The sequence below is a fragment of the Anolis sagrei genome, chromosome X (assembly GCF_037176765.1).
Source record: "Anolis sagrei isolate rAnoSag1 chromosome X, rAnoSag1.mat, whole genome shotgun sequence".
Lineage (NCBI taxonomy): Eukaryota > Metazoa > Chordata > Lepidosauria > Squamata > Dactyloidae > Anolis > Anolis sagrei.
In genome coordinates, this window is record NC_090034.1 from 4,367,194 (window position 1) to 4,382,325 (window position 15,132).

General features: G+C 42.3%; 1 protein-coding gene across 1 annotated transcript in view; it reads right to left on the reverse strand.

Annotated features, from left to right (window-relative positions):
- Nucleotides 1–2,574: 2,574 nt before the first annotated feature.
- LOC132780007 (actin-related protein 2/3 complex subunit 1B-B) overlaps nucleotides 2,575–15,132 on the reverse strand; it is a 36,012-nt gene continuing 23,454 nt past the window's right edge. Inside the window, exons 6-10 of the mRNA XM_067473631.1 lie at nucleotides 14,499–14,705; nucleotides 11,672–11,747; nucleotides 9,947–10,143; nucleotides 6,777–6,867; nucleotides 2,575–2,848 (exon numbers count right to left, since the gene is read on the reverse strand). Coding sequence (XP_067329732.1) covers nucleotides 2,810–2,848; nucleotides 6,777–6,867; nucleotides 9,947–10,143; nucleotides 11,672–11,747; nucleotides 14,499–14,705 — 610 coding nt within the window. The 3' untranslated portion in view covers nucleotides 2,575–2,809. The remainder of the gene's footprint in view (nucleotides 2,849–6,776; nucleotides 6,868–9,946; nucleotides 10,144–11,671; nucleotides 11,748–14,498; nucleotides 14,706–15,132) is intronic.

A 15,132-nucleotide genomic window follows, 5' to 3' on the forward strand; every position in this document is an offset into this window, starting at 1 on the left:
CAGTCCAGATTGTGTTATCTTTCTAACAAGGTGTCCCGTCACGTCCTTCTCAGTGAAAATGGAGGTTAAGCTCATTCTTAGATGGGTGTTGGGTTCATATTGTCGGTCTTGTGATGTTGTGGTTAAGTGTGATGTTGTGGTTAAGTGTGATGTTGTGGTTAAGGGCACAAAAAGGGTCCCATAAAAAGGACAAATTGTTCTTGCCATAGGCTTCGTCTGACCACTTGCAAGTGCCGTCTGCACACTTTCTGCAACTTCTCTGCTCAGCAAATCTCCCAAAAAATTGGGTAACCGAGAAAATCGTGATTACCGTATATACTCGAGTATAAGCCAACCCGAATATAAGCTGAGGCACCTATGCAGGTGCCATCTGCCCACTTTCTGCATCTTCATTGCTCAGCAAACCTCCCAAAAAATTGGGTAACCTAGAAAAGCGTGATTACCGTATATACTCGAGTATAAGCCGACCCAAATATAAGCCAGGGCACCTCATTTTAGCACAAAAAAATTGGGAAAACGTATTGACTCGAGTCTAAGCCGAGGATGGGAAATGCAACTGGTCAGTTTCAAAATAAAAATAGACACCAATAAAATTGCATTATTTGAGACACCCGTAGGTTAACTCTTTTTGAATATTTACATAAAACTAAGGTAAGACTGTCCAACCATTCAAGACTGATTTATTTTTTATTTTATTTTTTATTATTTTATTATTATATTTATTATTTTACTCTATTATTACTTTTTACTTTACTTTATTATTTTATTATTATATTTATTATTTTACTCTATTATTACTTTTTACTTTACTTTATTATTTTATTATTTTATTATTATATTTATTATTTTACTCTATTATTACTTTTTACTTTACTTTATTATTTTATTTTTTATTATTTTATTATTATATTTATTATTTTACTCTGTTTTATTATTACATGTATGAATATTTACATAAAACTACGGTAAGACTGTCCAACCATTCAAGACTGATTTATTTTATTTTTTATTATTTTATTTTGTATTATTTTATTATTATATTTATTATTTTACTCTATTATTACACTTATTACTTTACTCTATTATTACATGTATTGTTTTACTCTATTTTTATTATTACATTTATTATTTTACTCTATTTTATTATTATAGGTATTGTTTAACTATTATTATTATTACATTTATTATTTTTCTTACCTTCTTCAATGTAAATGTGCTTACATATCCTTCCAATAATAATAGAGTAAAACAATAAATAATAATAGAGTAAAATAATACATGTAATAATAGAATAAATTAATAAATGTAATAAAATAGAGTAAAATAATAAATATAATAAAAATAGAGTAAAACAATAAATGTAATAATAGAGTAAATTAATACATGTAATAATAATAGAATAAAATAATAAACATAATAATAGGGTAAAACAATAAAAGTAATCATAATAGAGTAAAATAATAAATGTAATAATAGAGTAAAGTAATAAATGTAATAATAAAGTAATACATGTAATAGAGTAAATTAATACATGTAATAATAATAGAATAAAGTAATAAATAAAATACTAAATTAATACATATAATAGAGTAAAACAATAAATGTAATAAAATAAACCACTAAATGTAATAATAATAGAGTAAAATAATCTAAATGTAGTAAAAATAGAGTAAAATAATAATAATAATAAATGAGTAAAATAATAAATGTAACAATAGAATAAAATAATAAACATAGAGTAAAATAATAAATGCAATAATAATAATAATAGAGTAAAATAAATGTAATAATAGAGTAAAATAATAAATATAATAAGAATAAATGAGTAAAATAATAAGTGTAGCAATAGAATAAAATAATAAACAGAGTAAAATAATAAATGCAATAATAATAATAATAATAATAGTAATAGTAAATAGAGTAATATAATCTAAATGTAGTAAAAATAGAGTAAAATAATAAATGCAATAATAATAATGATAACAATAATAGAGTAATATAATCTAAATGTAGTAAAAAATAGAATAAAATAATAAATGTAATAAGAATAAATGAGTAAAATAATAAACATAATAAACAGAGTAAAATAATAAATGCAATAATAAGAATAATAAGAATAAATAGAGTAATATAATCTAAACGTAGTAAAAATAGAGTAAAATAATAAATGTAATAAGAATAAATGAGTAAAATAATAAACATAATAAACAGAGTAAAATAATAAATGCAATAATAATAATAATAGAGTAAAATAATAAATAGATAATAAATAACCTTGACTCAAGTATAAGCTGGGAGGACCTTTTCCAGCTTAAAAAAGGTCTGAAAACCCAGCTAACTATTTAAAAAGTTCCTTGTGGGGGGAGATTTGGGGCCGGAATCCCTGAACAAGACTAGTAGCAATGCTTACTCCAGATCTGTAAATGACTGAAGTTCACACTTTTGGCCCATTCCTTTGCTGTGTGCATATGTGTGCATGCACATCGTAGAAATATACCCTCAACCATCCAAGGAAGGAGATGTGACACATTTCGTTGTTCCTACAGAAGCAAGGTTTGCATTTTGCACAACTAATTATGACCAGCATTATTTATGTCTTTTATTGAGCAAAGGCTTAACATACATTCTTTTTTTTCCTTCTGATGTTTCCGTGATCCGCGAGGTACAGAAAAATTGCAAAAGCTTGTAGCTGTTGGGATTGTCTTTGTAGATTTGCGGCGCTGAGAGCTGGGACTTTCCTGGACTCAACACAGGGGAAGTGGTTACAGTTGTGGACTCCACACAGGGGAAGTGGTTACAGTTGTGGTCCTCACTTGAGCTGGAGGCCCTTCATAGCCGACTCCAAGCTCTGCAACAGAAATGCACATTAGCCAAAAAGAGTGGCAAAAGAAACAGACCCAGAAACAAATCCATCCACGTCCTGATACAGATACTATTGGTTTAGAATAGGGATATGACCATGAGTTTGGGAGTTGTAGTTCACCCACATCCAGAGAGCACTGTGGACTTAAGCAATAATGGATTTGGACCAAATTTGACACAGATACTCAAAATGCCCAAATGTGAACACTGGTGGAGTTTGGGGGAAATAGAGCTTGACATTTGGGAGTTGTAGTTGCTGGGATTTATAGTTCACCTACAATCAAAGAGCATTCGGAACGCCACTAATGATGGAATTGGACCATAGTGGGAGTTGTAGTTCGCTCTACAGCCAGAGAGCACGCTGAACCCCACCAATGATGCATCCAGAGCAAACCTGCAACACAAGAAACTTTAAATACTGATGGAGTTTCTTGGGCTTAACCTGGCATGATGGGTGTTGTAGTTCACCCACAACCGTATGCATTTGGTACAATAAAAACTGTATTTTTCAAATAACTCAGGCAACGCTGGGGTCCCAAGTTAGTAAAATTATAAAATACCAAACTGGCACACAGAACTCCCCTGACCAAGAGAAAATACTGGAACGGTTTGGTGGACATTGACCTTGAGTTTTGGAGTTGTAGTTCACCTACATCCAGAGAGCACTGTGGACTCAAACAATGGTGGATCTGGACCAAACTTGGCATGCATAACTGATGTGCCCAAATTTGAATGCTGGTGAAGTTTGGGGGAAATAGACCTTGAGATTTGAGAGTTGTAGCTGCTGGGATTTATAGTTCACCTACAATCAAAGAGCATTCTGAACTCCACAAACAATGGAATTGAACCAGACTTGGCACACAGAACTCCCATGATGAACAGGAAATACTGAAAGGGTTTGGTGGGCATTGACCTTGAGCTTGTGAGTTGTAGTTCACCTACATCCAGAGAGCACTGTGGAGTCAGAGAATGATGGATCTGGATCATACTCAATATGCCCAAATGTGAACACTGGTGGAGTATGTGGAAAATAGACCTTGAGATTTGAGAGTTGTAGTTGCTGGGATTTATAGTTCACCTACAATCAAAGAGCATTCTGAAATCCACCAACAACGGAATTGAACCGAACTTGGCACACACAACTCCCATGTCCAACAGAAAATACTGGAAGGATTTGGTGGATATTGACCTTGAGTTTTGGAGTTGTAGTTCATCTACATCCAGAGAGCACTGTGGACTCAAGCAATAATGGATTTGGACCAAACTTGGCATGAATACTCAGTATGCCCAAAAGTGAAAACTGGTAGAGTTTGGGGAAAATAGACCTTGACATTTGGGAGTTGTAGTTGCTGGAATTTGTAGTTCCCCTACAGTCAAAGGGCATTCTGAACACCATCAATGATGAAATAGAACCAGACTTGGCACACAGAACTCCCATGACCAAGAGAAAATACTGGAAGGGTTTGGTGGGCCTTGGACTTGAGTTTGGGAGTTGTAGCTCACCTACATCCAGAGAGCACTGTGCACTCAAATAATGATGAATACTCAATATGCCCAAATGTGGACACTGGTGGAGTTTGGGGAAATAGACCTTGACACTTGGGAGTTGTAGATGCTGGGATTTTGAATACTGGTGGGATTAGAGGGGAATGGGCCTGGGCATTTTGGAGTTGTAGGTTCTGGGAAATATAGTTCACCTGCAATCAATGAGCACTGTGAACTACATCAAAAATGGATTTGGACCAAACTTGGCACACAGAGCCCCCATGACCAGCAAAAAAACACTGGAAGTCTTTGGGGGAAATTCACCTTGATTTGGGGGAGTTGTAGTTCACCTATATTCCGACAGCACTGTGAACCCAAACACCGAAAGATCTGGACCAAACATGGCGCACAGATCTGATATGCTCAAATTTGATTACTGGAGGGGTTTGGGGGGAACTGACCTTCCTTTCTGGGAGTTGTAGTTCACCCACAACCAGAGAAAATGTGACCTCCACTGATGATGGACCTGGACCAAACTCGCCACAGAGAAACCTCAGGACTAACTCAACCTACTGGAGGGGTTTTAGGGGACTGACTCACTATGGTGGGAGTTGTAGTTCGACCTACAGCCAGAGAGCACACTGAACCCCACCAATGATGCATCTTGAGCAAACTTGCTCAGCGTAAGAAACTTTACTGATTGAGTTTATGGCGTTTCTCAGGCTTAACCTGGCATGATGGGAGTTGTAGTTCACCCACAACCAGAGAAAATGGGACCTCAACTGATGATGGACCTGGACCAAACTTGGCATACAGAACCTATTGGAGGGGATTGAGGGAACTAACTCATTATGGTGGGAGTTGTAGTTCACCCTACAGCCAGAGAGCACACTGAACCCCACCAATGATGCATCTCGAGCAAACTTGCCCAACATAAGAAACTTTAAGTACTGATGGAGTTTCCCGGGCTTAACCTGGCATGATGGGAGTTGTAGTTCACCCACAACCAGAGAAAATGTGATCACCGATGATGGACCTGGACCAATTTTGGCACACAGAACCCCCATGACTAGCTCAACCTATTGGAGGGGATTGAGGGGACTGACTCACTATGGTGGGAGTTGTAGTTCAACCTACAGCCAGAGAGCACACTGAACCCCACCAATGATGCATCTTAAGCAAACTTGCCCAACATCAGCAACTTTGTACTGATGGAGTTTATGGAGTTTCTCGGGCTTAACCTGGCTTGATGGGAGTTGTAGTTCCCCCACAACCAGAGAAAATGTAACCTCCACCAACGATGGAGCTAGACCAAACTCCGCACAGAGAACCCCCATGACTAACTCAACTTACTGGAGGAGTTTGAGGGGACTGACTCACCATAGTGGGAGTTGTAGTTCACCCTACAGCCAGAGAGCACACTGAACCCCACCAATGATGCATCTTGAGCAAACTTGCTCAGCATAAGAAACTTTATGGAGTTTATGGCGTTTCTCGGGATTAACCTGGCATGATGGGAGTTGTAGTTCACCCACAACCAGATAAAATGTGACCCCCACCGACGATGGACCTGGACCAATTTTGGCATACAGAACCCCCATGACTAACTCAACCTATTGGAGGAGTTTGAGGGGACTGACTCACCATGATGGGAGTTGTAGTTCACTCACAAACAGAGAAAATGTGACCTCCACCGATGATGGACCTGGACCAAACTCAGCACAGTGAACCCTCAGGACTAACTCAACCTACTGGAGGGGTTTTAGGGGACTGACTCACTATGGTGGGAGTTGTAGTTCACCCTACAGCCAGAGAATGCATTGAACCCCATAATGATGCATCCAGAGCAAAATTGCCCAACATGACAAACTTTTAAGTACTGATGGAGTTTGTGGAGTTTCCCAGACTTAACCTGTCATGATGGGAGTTGTAGTTCACCCACAACCAGAGAAAATGTGATCTCCACCAATGATGGACCTGGACCAAACTTGGCATACAGAACCCTCAGGACTAACTCAACCTACTGGAGGGGTTTGAGGGGACTGACTCGCCATGGTGGGAGTTGTAGTTCACCCTACAACCAGAGAACGCACTGAACCCCATAATGATGCATCCAGAGCAAAATTGCCCAATGTGACAAACTTTTAAGTACTGATGGAGTTTCAGGCTTAACTTGGCATGACGGGAGTTGTAGTTCACCCAGAAACTTATGCATTTCGTACAATTAAGCTGACTTTTTCAAATAACCTGGGCAAATTATAAAATACCAAGTAATGCATCATTAAAAATACTACATAAATTAGCTCTCGCATAGTTGGAAGGTAAATAAAATTCAACATGACTGAAGGCTTAAATAAGGGAACTTTGAATATAAGCAACCACACAATAGTAAGATCAAATAATGCACAGTCCACTGCAATTGAGCTCACCTTGATGTCCCAAAGGCTCATGCCTCCGTCCATTCCTGTGGTGCAGAACTTGGAGCAATTGCCTTTACCTCCAGCAATGACCGATATTTGGCTGAAAGGGAAAACGGCACGGAGATCAGCCTGGAAGCCCTATGAGGAGCGGCTTAAAGAGCTGAGCATGTTTAGCCCGAAAAAGAGAAGGCTAACCAATTCTGGGCACCACAACTGAAGAGAGATGTTGACATGCTGGAATGTGTCCAGAGGAGGGCAACTCAAATGATAAAGGGTCTGGAGAACAAGCCCTATGAGGAGCGGCCTAAAGAGCTGAACACGTTTAGCCTGCAGAAGAGAAGGCTGAGAGGAGACATGATAGCCATGTATAAATATGTGAGGGGAAGTCATAGGGAGGAGAGGGGAAGCTTCCTTTCTGCTGCCCTGGAGACTAGGACCCAATGGAACAATGGCTTCAAACTAGGCATTTCCACCTGAACATTAGGAAGAACTTCCTGACTGTGAGAACTGTTCAACAGTGGAACTCCTTGCTCTGGAGTGTGGTGGAGGCTCCTTCTATGGAGACTTTTAAACAGAGGCTGAGTGGCCGTCTGTTGGGGGTGCTTTGAATGGATTTTCCACCTGAACATTAGGAAGAACTTTCTGACAGTGAGAACTGTTCAACAGTGGAACTCCCTGCCCCTGAGTGTGGTGGAGGCTCCTTCTATGGAGGCTTTTATATGGAGGCTGGATGGCCATCTGTTGGGGGTGCTTTGAATGGATTTTCCACCTGAACATTAGGAAGAACTTTCTGACAGTGAGAACTGTTCAACAGTGGAACTCCCTGCCCCAGAGTGTGGTGGAAGCTTCTTTGGAAGCTTTGAAAGAGGGCTGGATGGCCATCTGTTGGGGGTGCTTTGAATGGATTTTCCACAAGAACATTAGGAAGAACTTTCTGACAGTGAGAACTGTTCAACAGTGGAACTCTCTGCCCCAAAGTGTGGTGGAGGCTCCTTCTATGAAGGCTTTTAAACAAGCCTTTTTGCACCTCCAAATTTGGCCTTAACATCCCAAATATCAGAATAATGCAAGAGATGCGAAATTATATTTTTGCATCACTGATACAGGTTGCAGAACTCATGGGAATTGTGGGAGTTGAAGTCCAAAACACCTGGAGGGAAGGGACCAAGTTTGCCCCGGCCTGGGTTAACACCTGCTAAAGCTTTTTGCACCTCCAGTTTTGGCACAAATGTACCAAATATGAGAATGATGCAAGAGATGCAAAATAATATTTTTGCACCACTGATACAGGTTGCAAAACGCATAGGAATTGTGGGAGTTGAAGTCCAAAACACTTGTAAGGAGGGCTCAGGTTTGCCCAGGTGTGTTTTAATACCTGCTAAAGCTTTTTGCACCTCCAATTTTGGCCTAAACGTACCAAATATCAGTATTATGCAAGAGATGGGAAATAATATTTTTGCATAACTGATACAGGTTGCAAAACACATAGGAATTGTGGGAGTTGAAGTCCAAAACACCTGGAGGTGGGGCTCAAGTTTGCCCAGGTGTGTTTTAATACCTGCTAAAGCTTTTTGCACCTCCAATTTTGGCCCAAATGTACCAAATATCAGAATAATGCAAGAGATGGGAAATAATATTTTTGCATCACTGATAACAGGTTGTAAAACTCATAGGAATTGTGGGAGTTGGAGTCCAAAACACCTGGAGGTGGGGCTCAAGTTTGCCCAGGTGTGTTTTAATACCTGCTAAAGCTTTTTGCACCTCCAATTTTGGCCCAAACGTACCAAATATGAGAATGATGCAAGAGATGGGAAATAATATTTTTGCATCACTGATAACAGGTTGCAAAACTCATAGGAATTGTGGGAGTTGAAGTCCAAAACACCTGGAGGGAAGGCTCAAGTTTGCCCAGGCATGTTTTAATACCTGCTAAAGCTTTTTGCACCTCCAATTTGGGCCTAAACGTACCAATTATCAGTATTATGCAAGAGATAGGAAATAATATTTTTGCATAACTGATACAGGTTGCAAAATGAATAGGAATTGTGGGAGTTGAAGTCCAAAACACCTGGAGGTGGGGCTCAAGTTTGCCCAGGTGTGTTTTAATATCTGCTAAAGCTTTTTGCACCTCCAATTTTGGCCTAAATGTACCAAATATCGGAATGATGCAAGAAATGGGAAATAATATGTTTGCATCACTGATACAGGTTGCAAAACGCATAGGAATTGTGGGAGTTGGAGTCCAAAACACCTGGAGGTTTGCCCAGGTGTGTTTTAATACCTGGCTAAACCTTTTTGCACCTAAAATTTTGTCCTAAATGTACGAAATATCAGAATGATGCAAGAGATGGGAAATAATATTTTTGCATAATTGATGCAGGTTGCAAAACTCATAGGAATTGTGGGAGTTGGAGTCCAAAACACCTGGAGGTTTGCCCAGGTGTGTTTTAATACCTGGCTAAACCTTTTTGCACCTAAAATTTTGTCCTAAATGTACGAAATATCAGAATGATGCAAGAGATGGGAAATAATATTTTTGCATAATTGATGCAGGTTGCAAAACTCATAGGAATTGTGGGAGTTGGAGTCCAAAACACCTGGAGGTTTGCCCAGGTGTGTTTTAATACCTGGCTAAACCTTTTTGCACCTAAAATTTTGTCCTAAATGTACGAAATATCAGAATGATGCAAGAGATGGGAAATAATATTTTTGCATAATTGATGCAGGTTGCAAAACTCATAGGAATTGTGGGAGTTGGAGTCCAAAACACCTGGAGGTTTGCCCAGGTGTGTTTTAATACCTGGCTAAACCTTTTTGCACCTAAAATTTTGTCCTAAATGTACGAAATATCAGAATGATGCAAGAGATGGGAAATAATATTTTTGCATAATTGATGCAGGTTGCAAAACTCATAGGAATTGTGGGAGTTGGAGTCCAAAACACCTGGAGGTTTGCCCAGGTGTGTTTTAATACCTGGCTAAACCTTTTTGCACCTAAAATTTTGTCCTAAATGTACCAAATATCAGAATGATGCAAGAGATGGGAAATAATATGTTTGCATCACTGATAACAGGTTGCAAAACTCATAGGAATTGTGGGAATTGAAGTCCAAAACACCTGGCGGGTGTTTTGGACCGCTCTTGCCGATCCTCAGTGGTCTCTCTGTGCTGGACACTTGCCTGATGCTGTTCTTGTGGAGTGTGTCCAGGGTGGCGTTGCTGGTGTCCGAGCTGGCCTTCTTGTCCAGGTTCTGGAAGCGCTCGCGAGCGGTCAGCCCTCGCTGGGAGCTCTGCTTGGGGAGGTCCATCTTGCCCGCAAAGGTCAGCGCACCTTGCTGCTCGTCGTAGGTGAAGAGCATGGGGCAGCAGTCGTGGCCCTGCGGGGAAGAGAAAGCAGTGCGTGGCTCCAAAAGATGTGGCATCATTGAGGGCAAAGCTGTCTTCATAGACCTGTCAGCGGCTTATGAGACTGTGAACCACTGCCTCCTCCTGAGAAAAATGTATAGTATCACAAAGGACGACCACCTCACCCACCTCATAGGAAATCTGCTACAAAACAGGAGCTTCTTTGTTGAGTTCCAGGGCCAGAGAAGCAGATGGCGGAAACAGAAGAACGGCCTGCCTCAGGGGAGCGTGCTTGCTCCATCCATGTTCAACATTTACACAAATGACCAGCCACTGCCAGAAGGGACGGAGAGCTTCATCTATGCTGATGATCGTGCCATCACCACTCAAGAAGGGAACTTTGAGATGGTTGAACAGAAGCTCTAGGTGCTCTAACTGCCTATTACAGGGAAAACCAGCTGATCCCTAACCCATCTAAAACACAGACATGCGCCTTTCATCTCAAGAACAGAGAAACATCCTGAGCTCTGAGGATCACCTGGGAAGGAACCCCACTGGAGCATTGCAGCGCACCCAAATACCTGGGAGTCACTCTGGACCGTGCTCTGACCTACAAGAAGCACTGCCTGAACATCAAGCAAAAAGCGGGTGCTAGAAACAATATCATGCAAAAGCTGACTGGCACAACCTGGGGATCACAACCAGACACAGTGAAGACATCTGCCCTTGCGCTATGCGACTCTGCTGCTGAGTATGCATGCCCAGTGTGGAACACATCTCACCACACTGAAACAGTGGATGTGGCTCTTAATGAGACATGCCACATCGTCACGGGGTGTCTGCGCCCTACACCACTGGAGAAATTACACTGCTTAGCCAGTATTGCACCATCTGACATCCGCCGGGGAGTAGCAGCCAATAGTGAAAGGACCAAGGCAGAGACATCTCCAGCCCATCCCCTGTTTGGGTATCAGCCAGCACGTCAACGACTTGAATCTAGAAATAGTTTTGTAAGATCTACAGAGACACTCGCTGGAACACCGCAGCAAGCGAGAGTCCAAAAGTGGCAGGCTCAAACCCAGCACCTCAATCTGTGGGTGATACCAGATGAGAGACACACAGAAGACTGGGCGACTTGGAAGGCACTGAACAGACTGCGCTCTGGCACCACAAGATGCAGAGCCAACCTCAAGAAATGGGGCCACCAAGTGGAGTCCACGACATGCGAGTGTGGAGAGGAGCAAACCACTGATCACCTGCTGCAATGCACCCTGAGCCCTGACACATGATGCACCATGGAGGACCTTCTTGCGGCAACACCAGAGGCACTCCAAGTGGCCAGATACTGGTCAAAAGGACATTTAAGCAACTACCAAGTTTTGCAAACTTTGTGTTTTGTTTGTTTGTTTTGTTAAAAATGTAATACAACAGTCTGGTTGCTCCTGACACGATAAATAAATAAATTTACGGCAAGCCTGTCCGGTCTGGAAAGGACGCAACAGAGGAAGGAGGAAAACGCAAGGAAGGGAAAGCCTTGAATAGAGCGAACGCCTGACTTACTGCGGCCACAAGCTTGTTCTCGGTGATGAAGGTCACAGCCAGGAGCGGGAGAGTCTCCGTGAACAGGGAAGCCACGCTACAGGAGAAGGAAGACACAAGAGCGATGGTTGGCACAAGCTCCGTGTTTTAGGAACCCATAGACATTGGTCTGCCATGGCATTCAGTTGACACTCTTTTGGAAAAAGTTGAGGATCAGTGGTCATTGACAACCCTAAACAACTCTGGCCCAGTTTACCTGTCCGAATAGATCCAGATCTAGGGAAGTCCTGCTCCCCATGCTCTATTCTGCTCTGGTTAGACCACACCTGGAATATTGTGTCCAATTCTGGGCACCACAATTGAAGAGAGATATAGACAAGCTGGAATGTGTAAAATGATAAAACGTCTGGAGAACAAGCCCTATGAGGAGCGGCTTAAGGAGCTGGGCATGTTTAGCCTGAAGAAGAGAAGGCTGAGAGGAGATATGATGAGAGCCATGTATAAATATGTGAGAGGAAGCCACAGGGAGGAGGGAGCAGATCAAGGGTCTGGAGAACAAGCCCTATGAGGAGCGGCTTAAGGAGCTGGGCATGTTTAGCCTGAAGAAGTGAAGGATGAGAGGAGACATGATAGCCATGTATAAATATGTGAGAGGAAGCCACAGGGAGGAGGAGGGAGCAAGCTTGTTTCCTGCTTCCCTGGAGACTAGGACGCAATGGAACAATGGCTTCAAACTACAAGAGAGGAGATTCCATCCGAACATGAGGAAGAACTTCCTGACTGTGAGAGCCGTTCAGCAGTGGAACTCTCTGCCCCGGAGTGTGGTGGGCTTCAAACTACGAGAGAGGAGATTCCATCTGAACATGAGAAAGAATTTCCTGACTGTGAGAGCCATTCAGCAGTGGAACTCTTTGTGTGGTGGAGACTCCTTCCTTGGAAGCTTTTAAACAGAGGCTGGATGGCCATCTGTCAGGGGTGATTTGAATGCAATATTCCTGCTTCTTGGCAGAATGGGGTTGGACTGGATGGCCCAGGAGGTCTCTTCCAACTCTTTGATTCTATGAATATATCTCCCACTACGAACCCCCAAGGACCTTAAGATCGTCTGGTGAGACCTTGCTGTCATTCCCACCGCCATCGCAATCACATTTGGTGGGAACGAGAGACAGGGACTTCCTTATCGGTGGTGGCCCCTGGGCTGTGGAACACCCTTCCTAATGAGATTAGCTCTGCCTCCTCCCTCATGACCTTCCGGGAAAAGCTCAAACCCTGGTTATGGGATCAAGCGTTAGCAGAACACATGGTTTTAACGGACTGTTTCAGTTGACGGCTATGGATTGAAGATGGTTTTAATGGACTGTCCTTTGGTTTGGGAGTTGTAGTTCACCTACATCCAGAGAGCACTGTGGACTCCAACAATGATGGATCTGGACCAAACTCTACACGAATACTCAATATGCCCAAATGTGAACACTGGTAGAGTTTGGGGGAAATAGAATCTTTACATTTGGGAGTTGTAGTTGCTGAGATTTATAGTTCGCCTACAATCAAAGAGCATTCTGAACCCTACCAGTGATGGAATTGAACCAAACTTGGCACACAGAACTCCCACGACCAACAGAAAATACTGGAAGGGTTTGGTGCGCAGTGTCCTTTGGTTTTGGAGTTGTAGTTCGCCTACATTCAGAGAGCACTGCAGACTCAAACATTGATGGATCTGGACCAAACTTGACACGAATACTCAATATGCCCAAATATGAACAGAGTTTGCGGGAAATAGACCTTGACATTTGGGAGTTGTCATTACTGGGATTTATAGTTCACCTACAATCAAAGAGCATTCTGAACCCCACCAACGATGGAATTGTACAAAACTTGGCACACAGTTCTCCCATGACTAACAGAAAATACTGGAAGGGCTTGGTGTGCAGTGTCCTTTGGTTTTTGAGTTGTAGTTCACCTACATCCAGAGAGCACTGTGGACTCAAACAATGATGGATCTGGACCAAACTCTACACAAAGACTCAATATGCCCAAATGTGAACACTGGTGGAGTTTGGGGAAAATAGAATCTTGGCATTTGGGAGTTGTAGTTGCTGGGCTTTGCAGTTCACCTACAATCACAGAGCATTCTGAATCCCACCAATGATAGAATTGGGCCAAACCTCCCACACAGAACCCCCACAGAACTATAAATCCCATCAACTAAAACTCCCAAGTGCCAAGGTCTATATTCCCAAAACTCCACCTGTGTTTACATTTGGGTATATTGAATATTCATGCCAAGTTCGGTCCAGATCCATCATTGCTTGACTCCACAGTGCTCTCTGGATGTGAGTGAACTACAACTCCCAAACTCAAATGCCCACCAAACCTTTCCAGTATTTTCTGTTGGTTGTCATGGGAGTTCTGTGTGCCAAGTTTGGCCCAATTCTATCATTGACAGGGTTCAGAATTCTCTTTGATTGTAGGTGAACTATAAATCCCATCAACTAAAACTCCCAAGTGTCAAGGTCTATATTCCCCAAACTCCACCTGTGTTTACATTTGGGTATATTGAATATTCATGCCAAGTTTGGTCCAGATCCATCATTGCTTGAGTCCACAGTGCTCTTTGGATGTAGGTGAACTACAACTCCCAAACTCAAATACCCACCAAACCTTTCCAGTATTTTCTGTTGGTTGTCATGGAAGTTCTGTGTGCCAAGTTTGGCCCAATTCTGTCATTGGTGGGGTTCAGAATGCTCTTTGATTGTAGGTGAACTATAAATCCCATCAACTAAAACTCCCAGATGATGATGATGATTATTATTATTCCGCGCGCAATCCCCGCTTTGGTGCTCCTTACGCCATCTTCTTGTTGGCATCGGCCAGGCAGATGGTGCTGTCGTGCCCAACCCAGGCAACCCGGTTGCCGCTCTCCGAGAAGCAGATGCTGTGGACCCATCCACAGCTGCTGCCCGACTCAAACATGAGCTCCCCGAAGGGCATCTTGGAGCCCCAGGGGGTCGGCATGGGGCGCTCCTCCACCTCCTTGATGTAGGCAGAGAAAATCCTGCAAAGGAAGAGACGAGAGGGAAGCATTGCAAAACCCGGGGAAACTACAAGATGCTTTCGAGGTAGCCTGGCCTCTGTTGCCTGGAGGCGCCCTCTATGAAATGATGTCCAGGGTGGGAGAAAGAGCCCTTGTCTGTTTGAAGCAAGTGTGAATGTTGCAATTGGCAAACTTGAATAGCATCGAGTAGCCACAAGGCTGCAAAGTCAATCAGTGAGGGTATCTGCATAAAGATAGCCTGGCTGTTGTTGCCTGGAGGCACCCTCTGTGGAATTGTGTCCAGGGTGGGAGAAAGAACCGTTGTCTGTTTGCAGCAAGTGTGACTGTTGCAATTGGCAAGCTTGAATAGCACTCAGTAGCCTTGCAGTTGCAAAGTCAATCAGTGAGGGCATCTGCATAGAGGTAGCCTGGCCTCTGCTGCCTGGAG